The following is an 11,179-nucleotide window of genomic DNA, read 5'->3' on the forward strand; positions in this document are numbered from 1 at the left end:
AGATGGGAATAAACTGCAAAGTTATTGACTGCACTTAGCAAGTAAGATTGTGAATCTTATTATTATTTTTTATCATATAAATTTTTTATTATATTTCAAATATGTTATTATTTTTATAACTTTTAGTTTATAGAAAAATAAATTTTAAAATTAAATATGAATATATAGTATATTATAGTTGATGTATGCAACTATTGAGTATGCTGTTATTAAATACTAACTACTTTATGTTGGATGATTGTAAAATTTTATTTTAAAAAATAAAATTAAAATAATTTTTTAAAAAATATATATTTTAAAAAATATTAAATTATTATTATTGTGGTTGTTGTTGCTGCTATTATTGTTATTTTTTTTTCATCGTTTAAATAGAACCTGCGGCGCAGCACGGGTTACCTGCTAATCCTTCGTGGTGGTAGGTGGCGGTACATTGCTATTGAAGAGACCGTATCTTGAACTGGCTCGCTCACGAGCAGCCACTTGCCCCTCCACACCTTCCCATTTCGCTGTACAAACCTAAACCATCCCCACCCACACCCAATCACCTCCACCATGCCTCCGCCGGAAATTCCACCCTCGGGCGATCCCCGCCGGGTAGCCCCCCACATCGCCCTCCTCCCCAGCGCTGGCATGGGCCACCTCGCCCCCTTCTGCCGCCTCGCCGTCGCCCTCTCCGACAGCGGCTGCGACGTCTCCTTCATCACCATCCAACCCACCGTCTCCTCAGCCGAGTCCCGCCACGTCGCCACCCTCCTCGCCGCCTTCCCGCGCCTCCGGCCCCTCGACTTCCGCCTCGCCGACTTCGACCCCTCCGCCTTCGCCTCCACCGACCCCTTCTTCCTCCGCTTCGAGGCGATCCGCCGCTCCGCCCACCTCCTCCCCACTCTTCTCGCCGCCACCTCCCCGCCGGTCTCCGCCCTCGTCGTCGACATCAGCTTGGCCTCCGAGTTCCTCCCCGTGGTCACCGGCGTCGGCCTTCCGTGCTACCTTCTCTTCACCGCCTCTGCCGCGATGCTGTCCCTCTGTGCACACTTTCCAGCGTACATCGCCAACAGAACCACCGCCGGCGTCGGCGACGTCGACATCCCGGGGCTGTGGACAGTTCCCAAAGCCTCCATCCCGCTGCCGCTCTACGACCCGAACAACCTCTTCACTACCCAATTCGTCGAGAATGGTCGAATCCTTCAGAAAGCCGACGGCATCCTGATCAATACATTCTATGCCTTGGAGCAGGAGGCGCTGGACGCGCTGAACCGGGGGAAGGTGGTGCCCGGGCTTCCTCCAGTGGTCGCCATGGGACCGCTGAAACCCGTGATGGGTTGCGAAGGAGGCTCGGCGCTCCCCTGGCTCGACGCCCAGCCGGCCCGGTCGGTGGTCTACGTGAGCTTCGGGAGCCGGACCGCCATGTCGGTGGACCAGATGAAGGAGTTGGGAAGTGGGCTGGAGAGGAGTGGATGTAGGTTCTTGTGGGTGGTGAAGAGCAAGGTGGTGGACAGAGAGGAAGAGGTGGAGTTGGAGGAGTTGTTAGGAGAGGAGTATCTGGAAAGAGTGAAGGAGAGGGGATTGGTGGTGAAGGGGTGGGTGGAGCAAGAGGAGATCCTGAGGCACAGAGCCGTCGGTGGGTTCGTTAGTCATTGTGGGTGGAACTCGGTGACCGAGGCGGCGTTGCACGGGGTGCCGATCTTGGCGTGGCCGAGGATGGGGGACCAGAGGGTGAATGCGGAGGTCGTGGCAAGGGGTGGGCTTGGGATTTGGGTGAAGGGGTGGAGCTGGGAAGGTGAGGAGAAGGTGGGGAGTGCGGAGGACATCGGCGAGCGCGTGAGGGAGCTGATGGAGGACGAGGGCTTGCGGGCGTCGGCGGCGAGATTGGGGATGGAGGCTGTGAAGGCTGTGGCTGTGGACGGGAGCTCAGGTCAAGGGCTGGCACAGTTCATAGGAAAGCTTTGAAGGAGTCGTCCAGGGGGAAGTTGGTTGTGTGATGAACGAGCTGCTGGTTTTGCTCGTTCTTTGTTCTAAATAATGCGGCTGGCTGTTTGTGATGGACGATTATGCATCTCTTTAGCATTTGTTTGTGTCAAACTGATCTTCTCTTTTGGATTCACAATGTGTCTACTTCCCTGTCTTGGCAACAATATATATTAGTTTAGACTGTTAAAAAGCATAGATGAGATGTTTGTGAACAGTCGAGTAGTCTTGAAAGGCTGTCCTGCTTCATCCACTACAGCCTATCAAGGCCTCTGGATTGGGGAAATCTTAAATCAGATAAACGCCTGAGATGTTTTCATTGGTTTAGTATCTGTTTGATTGAGATCTCATCTATTCATCAGTTAATTTTAATAGTGTATTTATATGTAACTTAATACGGCTAAAGATATAATAGTATAAGTATATAAATAGTTTATAGGAAAAGCAGATAAAAATTGGAAGCATAAATATGAATTATTAATTTAATTATATATTGGGTTAGATTGGCTCTATTTTGTATGGTTGGTTGGGTTCAAGTTAGCCTAAGGGCCAAGGTGAGTCGCTTTGGAATCAAGGTGGAATCCAAATTTACAAAACTATAAACGGGTTAAGTGAGTGGCTTAAGTCTATTTGCTAATTGGTTTGAAAGGAAATTGGTAAGGTCGCATGGATGGAGGGCGGGGATATTATGGGATTATATTTGTTTGGATTGTTTTTCTTTAAAGGAGGAGGATTATATAGAAAGGAGGGGGTTTGGTTTGATGATTATGATTAAATTTTAGTAGATCTAAAAATTATGGTAAACTTAAGATGGCAAGATTCCATAGACAAAAAGATATAAATAGAGGATTGAGGAAGTGCATTGTCGAGATTTAAGGAAGATGTGTTTGTCTGGAGTGCATTGTTCTGGAGTATTAGGATTGTGTAGAGAAGAGAAGGTATTAGGATTAATGAAAAAAATTGATTTAAGAATTGCACGACTAGATGGATGAATTTGATTGGATCTTTTACTACTTAAAAGGATAAATGATGTGAAGAATGGATGAATGGTTAAGACATTATAGGAGAGGAAGAAAAGAATCAAAAATTATAGATTAATGATGGTATTAATTATTGCAAATATTGCTGGATATAGAAGAAATTTTTAAGATTACTATTTGGCATAAGATTTGCCTTGCTTCCTAGGGATGGATGAATTAGAAAACTTACTTGGTAAGTCAATTGCAAGACTGGTAGATATGTGTATGGATGTGCCATGAGCATTAGAGTAGCCAGAAAGGGATAATCAAAAGGAAGGATACGAGGGTAACAAAGATTTAGTTGACCATGACTTGAATTTTAATGTGATCCGGTTTATCACCTGATCTGATTATTTTGAGGAGACAACAAATAGATGTTCATAAGATCTATGGTGGTAGTTGAAGGCTTAGACTTTGTCCATTTGAATATTTTTATTTTTTTTTTGTTGTTTGAGGATTTGGTAGCTATATATATTGCCATCACATCTTTTGTTATTTGAGCCGCTGCACACTTTTGTACTCTATCTTTTGATATAAAAGGTTCTTTCCTTATCTTCGCCCATAGACATAGGATAAAGGCTGAATCATATAAATTTTTATATTTTATTTTTTTGCATGTGATTATTTATTATTATTTCAGATTTCATACTAATAAATAAATAATCTTACAACAAACTGATATCAGAGCCTAAATTTAGATTTATTCAGATTTGATCATCAGATTTGTCTTGGATTCTAATTATCTATTGATTTGTATTTATTTTTCATAATTTTTTCATGATGGCTGTAAAATTCAAGATTGAAAAGCTCAATAGGAAAAATGATTTTAGTCTTTAGCATATAAAAATATGAGTTTTATTGATTCAATAAAGATTGCTGAAGACACTAAAGGATAGAGATACTTTGCCGGTGATGTTATCAGAGGAGGATAAAGATGATCTTTTAGAATGCGCATACAATAGGATTCAATTATCTCTGACAGATAGATTCTGCGAGAGGTTACATACGAGGCATCTACTATAATGTTATGGCTCAGGCTAGATAGTATTTATATGACCAAATTTTTAATAAATCGACTCCATCTGAAGCAATGACTCTACACTCTTTAGATGAAGGAAGGTATACCCCTTAAAGACCACCTTGATGAATTCACTAAAATTATTCTAGATTTAAAAAATATTGATGTTAAAATTGACGATGAGGATCAAGCCCTTATTCTGTTGTGTTCATTACCTCTTTCGTTTGAGCATTTTATTGATACTATTTTTTTGATACTATGTTATATAGTCAGGATACTCTTTCCATGGAAGATGTGAGGGCTTCATTGAACTCAAGTGAGTTACAAAAAGGGATGTTTGAAATTTGGGATGAAAATCAGCCAGATGGCCTATACAAGTAGATCAAAAGAAAAAAAATTGGATTTAAGTTCAAAAGTAATAAAGGCAAATCAAAATCCAAAGAGAAAGAAAAGAAAGGTAAATGCAATTACTATAAAAAGGAAGGGCATTAGAAATATAATTGTCTTAAACTCAAAAAAAAAAGAAGAAAAAGTTCGATAATATCTCTAATATTGGTAATTTAACCAATATAGTAGAGGATAGTTCTGATAGTGCCAATATCTTCTCAATATCTGTCAATTTATCCAGAGATACTTAGATTCTTGATTCAATATATTCTTATCATATGTGTCCTCATTATGATCGATCTTCTACTTATCACCCTATTGATGGTGGTGTTATGCTCGTAGGAAATAATATGTCCTACAAAGTTATTGACATAGGAATCATTTGGATCATGATGCATAATGGTATTATTAGGACATTGCCTGATGTGCGACACGTATACCAAATTTGAAGAATAACTTGATTTTTTTTTAGTCCTTTTGATTCATATGGTTTTCAGTACTCGGATAAAGATGGAGTTTTAAATATTTCAAAGGGTGCTTTTATTATGCTTAAAGGCACATTATCCCATGACCTCTACTTGCTTCAGGATAGCATAATTGTTGGTGTTACATCAGTTTCCTTATTAGATTCAGATTTGGATAATATTCATTTGTGCCATATATGTTTGGATCATATAAGTGAGGCTGGCATGTCTCTTTTAGACAAATGGGATCTGTCATATGGTTAGAAAATCAAAAAGCTGGACTTCTATGAGCATTGCATCTATGGAAAGCAGTACAAAGTCAAATTCAGTACAACCATCCATAGGATAAAGACATGTTGGATTATATCCATTCTGATCTTTGGAGTCCTGCATATGCTTAATCTAAAAATGATTTTCCTTATTTGTTGACTTTTATTGATAATTTTTTAAAGAGAGTTTGGATATACTTTTTGAAGCACAAAAATGAAGTTATTCCTATTTTTAAGAAGTGAAAAGTACTTGTTAAGAAACAATCCAACAAGAAGATCAAGAGATTGAGATGTCATAATGGCATGAAGTTTTATGGGGGTCAATTTAGTGAGTTCTGCAAAGTTGAAGATATTGTAAGACATTACATAGTTAGGAAGACACAATGGTAGATTAGTATTGCAAAATATATGAATAAGATTCTTTTGGAGAGAGCATGATGTATGCTTTCTCAATCTAATTTATTTCAAAATTTTTGGGTTGAAGTTGTTAATATGGCCTACTACTGGTGAATAAGTTTTCATTCACTATTATTGAGATGAAGACTCCTATTGAGATATGGTCTGATATATCCACTGATTATTCTATTTGAAGATATTTGGTTGCCTTATGCATATATCAATGATAATAAACTTGGAAAAAAGGCATAGAGATGTATCTTCCTTAGTTATCAATCTAGGGTGAAAAGTTATATATTGTGATGTGTTGAGTCTGGTTCTCAAAAATTTATAGTCAATAGAGATGTTATCTTTGATGAAATGACTATGCTTCATTCAAGAAAGGAGTCAGTTGCTAGAGGTAAAGATCATGGTATTGATAAATAGGTGGAGCTTGAGATTAGATCTTTAGTTCATCCATCATAAGGTGATACTTTAGTTCCGTCAGTCTAAAATGATAAGCCTAAGATCAATGATGAGAGAGATGCCCCACAAAAGTAACAATATATCATAGCCACTTATGGATCAAGGATGTAAATTAAACCCCCTCAGAGATATGGATATATAGATTTGGTCTCTTTTGTATTGTCTGTGGCATAGTCTATTAAGATTCAAGATCCTATCAATTATCATGAGGCCATCAGTAGTAGTAAATCTATATAGTAATTTATTACTATGAGTAAGGAGATTGAGTCTCTTCATAAGAATTAGATATGAAAACTTATGAAACCACAATAAGATCAGAAGATTGTTGGATGCAAATTAGTCTTCAAGAAGAAAAAGGAATTTAGGGGTTAAAGCAGCAAGATTTAAAGCATGCTTAGTTGCAAAGGGCTGCAATCAGAGTGAAGGTATGGGCTTTAATGAAGTTTCTTTCTTATTATGAAATATAGCTCTATTTGCATATTGTGTGGTATTGTTGTATTGTTTGACTTAGAGCTTCAGCAACTTAATATCAAAATAGCTTTCTTGCATAGTGAGCTTGAGAAATAAATTTATATATAGCAATCAAAAGGATTTGTTGTTCAGGATAAAAAAGATCATGTTTGCTTGTTGAGAAAATTATCATATAGTTTGAAGCAATCTTGTTGGCAGTGGTATAAGTAATTTGATGCATTTATACTTGGGCATGGTTACTTTAAAAGTGACTATGACCATTGTGTTTATTATAAGAAGCAAATACTTTTTTTGTTTATTTGTCGCTCTTTGTTGATAACTTACTTATTGTAGCAAAGAATATGTCTAAGATTGAGAAGTTAAAGGTTTAGCTTACTAATAAATTTAAAATGAAGGACTTGAGTGTAGCAAAGAAGATTTTGAGTAATGAAGATTCACAGGGATTGATGCATGTATAGATTGTTCTTATCATAGAAAAGTAATATTAAGAAAGTATTTGAGTATTTTGGTATGTTAGATTACAAGCCAATAAGTCCAATATTTGCAACACACTTTAGACTTTCAACTACTTTGTTTTCACAATCAAATGAGGAGGAGCATATGTAATGTGCTCCATATGCTAGGGCAATTAAGAGTATTATATAGGCCATAGTTTGCACACATTCAGGTATCTCACAAGCCATCTGTATCATTAACTGGAATGTAGGGCATCCAAGAAGGGTCCATTGATAGGCTGTGAAATGGATCTTATAATATTTGAGAGGCACCACAAATATTGGTTTAATATATGATCCGGACTTAGATACTAGCAGTCGTGTTATTGGTTATGTAGACTCTGATTATGTAGGTGACTTAGATAAAAGGTCTCTAACAAATCATATCTACACTCTTTCAAGTTGTGCCATCAGTTGGAAAAGAACTTTACAGTCTATACTATTGCTTTGTCTATTATAGAAGTAGAGCATATGACCGCAGAAGAGATGATGAAAGAACCCATTTGATTATAAGGTTTGGTTGGTGATCTTGACTTATAAAAAGATATAACTACTATTTATTATGACAGCCAGAGTATAATACATCTAACTAAAAATCAAATATATCATGAGAGGCCCAAGCATATTAATATCAGGTACAACTTCATTCAAAATGTTGTATCACAAGAAATTATTGTACTGAAGAAAATTTTTATAGTAGATAATCTAGCAAATATAATGATAAGCCACTTACCACTCTCAAGTTCAAGTAGTAATTGAATTTTGTTTATATTTTGAGATGCTGAGCTAGACCTTTCGAGGCATTGTTGGAGGTGATGGAGAAGAGTTCACTATTTTGCATTGCAGCTTATAAAATTCAAGTCAAGGTGGACATCTATTGAGTGTAGCTTGAATTTTGTTAAGATAGAATCCTCTTGATAATTAAAGTGCAACATAAAATAAAGCTTAAGTGAGGATAAAATAGAATTCATTAATAAGTTAGATGTCAAAGAATCCTCATAGAGTACAATTTTATTTATTTATATTAAAAGATATTAACTATCTACTTTGATAGCTCCTTCTACATCTAACCTCCACCTATAGTAATTCTGATAATTGACACTAGCTATCCTTCCACTACTCCACGTCTATCAGAATGACCTAACTATACCATCTATCGGACTGATAGTTACGCTCAATCAATGAAACTCTTGTTGTATCTCCATTCAGCTTATTTCATTAATTGGGTGCACTTTTGATCATTCTTGTACATTTGGCCCCGAATGTGATATCTTTAAATGACTCAACTGGCTTCTATGTGGCATCTTTTTGATCTTAACTTTTGGGACATTCTTATGATGTCCATTACGCTATTGTATTCTCATCCTACCACATGGCTAATTAAGCATGCATCTCCCGTATATCATTTAGGCAAGAATGTGGTGTAAAAAAATGCCTTACGCATCCCATCAGTCATCGGTCTGATAGGATGATGGATTATATCAGTCATCCGAGTATCTAAATCAAAATGCCAACGTCCAACTCTCTCAAATACTTGTTCCTGTAGGAACTTCCATCCTTTCTTAAATTTTACTTTTTTATATTACAAGAATTACACAGTGATGCCTTATCTCTTCTCGTAGTGGCCATGTGATGATATAGCATATGTCGGATTTGGAAGGGTCATTGCTACCTAATTTCCGATGATCTCATAACGACTACAAACTCTTTTCAAATCACATCTTGGTACATGATGTAACCCTGCTATAAATCGGAGGCCATTATCATCTTCATGTTCTCCATTGCAAAACTTCATGTGGTTCCTTATCCTCCTCTTTTTAGCTTGTTGTCATCGTTTGCTCAAGTATGATGAATCCCATTTGTGGGGACATGAGTTTCTCCCTCCTGTCGTTTGTGCAAACGTGGCACCCATTTGTCCAAAAAAAAAAAGGAAAAAAGAAAAATGCCAGCCTTCACTTTCAGTTGATTACTTTCTTGTTAAAAGCGGTAGTTGTGGTGGAGAGACAATCTACCGTAGCACAGTAGCGAGCCATGGCCATTATCGTTGCTAGGACTGAGCCACGTATTTCCTTGAAAGTGAAAAAGAAAACATAAAGCCATGTGATAGTCATCTAACATTATTAGCTATGAGGATGCTGATTTACTTTCTGATGGAGAATTATGTACGTTGTTGGAAACAACAAAAGCCTGTTGATATGGAAATATTCATTCACATAAATTAAAAAAAAAAAAAAAATCCTAAAAATTTTTATGAAGAAATACTAATTTCCAAGAAATATAAAGATGTTTGTTAGGTGTGTTTCTAGGATTAAACTCTCTGTTACAAGAAAGCATATTAAACTTAAACAATATTACATATAAAGAGTCCACGGAAGTGGATAAATAATATAAAATCATAAATGGAGGTTTCTTGAAAAAAGTGGAAGCAAATTATCCAACTATTCATGTTTTGGATATGAAAAAATAACAATAAGAAAGCTATAAATAATTGTATCAACTTTTCAAAATTTGTATTAGTTTTTTCTCTAATATAATGTCTTAAATATGTATATCAATCATCTAACAAAAATGTATGTAAAAGGTCCCGCTCGACTGTCCCTTAAAATAAGATTTTCCAATCAATACCATCAACTTTTAGATTTAAAAACTTACGGAATGTATAGAAAGGGTGAAGGAGAGGGGATTCGCGGTGAAAGGTTGCGGAGAAAGAGTAGATTCCGAGGCACAGGAGGCTTGTTCGGCATTGCGGGTGGAACTCGATGAGCGAGGCAATATATATATATATATATATATATATATACACAGTGGAACACGAGAAAAAAAAAAAAAAAGGGAAAAACGGCAATTAGTGTCCACCAAATTAGAATCTATTCACGAAGGAACCCCGGTCTATCAACTTCTCCACGGTGCCTTACACTCCCTCCTAAAAATTTGGCATAGTCTCTGCCTTTTAGCAACCATTCAAAACTCGAGATATGATCAAAATCTTTAAATTGTTTTATGATGGCAATATTGATATACATATTTAGATTATTAGGTCATTGGCGTCACAAAGGGCATTGATTCGGTGGACTTCACAGCTTGCACTCCACTGAATCCACCTAATCTCCGTGTGACTCATCATTTACTTCGCTACATCACTAAACGGCAAAGGAACATATAATTTTTCTTTCTGTTATAAAACGCAAAAAAAAAAAAAAAAAAGAAAAAGAAAAACATGGCCACTTCCTCTCTAGTTCACTTCTTGGGGTTTTAGGTTCTTGATATAAATGGTTTCTCTAGTTGATTAACCATCGCTAATTGCAGAATTGGAGATTGAACAGATCAATGAACCCACCTCAAAGATAACTTGTTCCATTGAGTTATCACTTTTTTTTTCCTTCTTTGGTTACAAGGAGTAACATGATCACTACAGCCTAAGAAAAGAAACATCCCCCTGCCCAAAGAAAATGAGCCAGAAGGAAATCCTCAATCCAAAATAATCTATTGAGAAGAACTAGTAGCATTCACAAGATAGTTTACCACTTAGCATCTTGAAGGGTATGGGATCTATGAGAGTCTGTGCGGATGTACATGTATTTAGTTCTATATTGATTATTCATTGGAAAGATCTTGAGTATTTATATAAAATTAAGAAATCTAATAATAGCTTCTAACTATTCTTTTTAGATAAGATCCTAGGTTGTTATATGATATCAGAACTGATCCAAGGCATAGTCTATGTAGACTAGAGGATACTACATCACGGATTTAAGAGGACGAATCATAAGTCGATCGTGATGTTTATTAATGAATGTATAATTTGGACCCTTAGTCTGATGGAAACACCGGAACTTAAATGAAGAAAGTATATAAAACTTAATGCATACATATATTTAGTCTCATATTAATTATTCGCAGATGTTAGATATTTAAATGGGCCTTTCAAAGAGGCTCAAAGTAGAATTATAGAAATCTTGACAAAATTTCCATTTTTAGGTGACGGAAGACCTTTGACCTTTTCCGACCGTCCAGAAGATGCTCCTCAAATCAGGGTCTTATTAAGATATGGTCCTTGAATTTAGTATTCCAGGAATAAACCATAATTCCCTCACTCTTAAGGTATGGATATTCGCATCTTGGTCCACCTCCCATTTTTTTAAAAATGGATGTTGTGGCATTCTTTTATTTCCATATTTTACCAACTTGGGTTGTTTGACTTCTTATTTAAATTTTTTTAGTAAGCCAAAGA

The 11,179-nt window shown here is 36.7% G+C and overlaps 1 protein-coding gene across 1 annotated transcript; it reads left to right on the top strand.

The window, feature by feature from the left end:
* The first annotated feature begins 402 nt into the window (after positions 1 to 402).
* LOC105060740 (UDP-glycosyltransferase CGT) lies at positions 403 to 2,161 on the top strand. Its single transcript, XM_010944557.4, has one exon. It carries the CDS (start codon positions 553 to 555, stop codon positions 1,945 to 1,947), a length of 1,395 nt encoding a protein of 464 aa, XP_010942859.1. The 5' UTR covers positions 403 to 552; the 3' UTR covers positions 1,948 to 2,161.
* The last annotated feature ends 9,018 nt before the right edge of the window (positions 2,162 to 11,179 follow it).

The sequence above is a fragment of the Elaeis guineensis genome, chromosome 1 (genome assembly GCF_000442705.2).
Source record: "Elaeis guineensis isolate ETL-2024a chromosome 1, EG11, whole genome shotgun sequence".
Taxonomy (NCBI): Eukaryota; Viridiplantae; Streptophyta; class Magnoliopsida; order Arecales; family Arecaceae; genus Elaeis; species Elaeis guineensis.

Excerpts from the sequence above, each read along its gene's own strand:
- LOC105060740 (XM_010944557.4), top strand. The coding sequence starts at position 553 with ATGCCTCCGCCGGAAATTCCACCCTCGGGCGATCCCCGCCGGGTAGCC.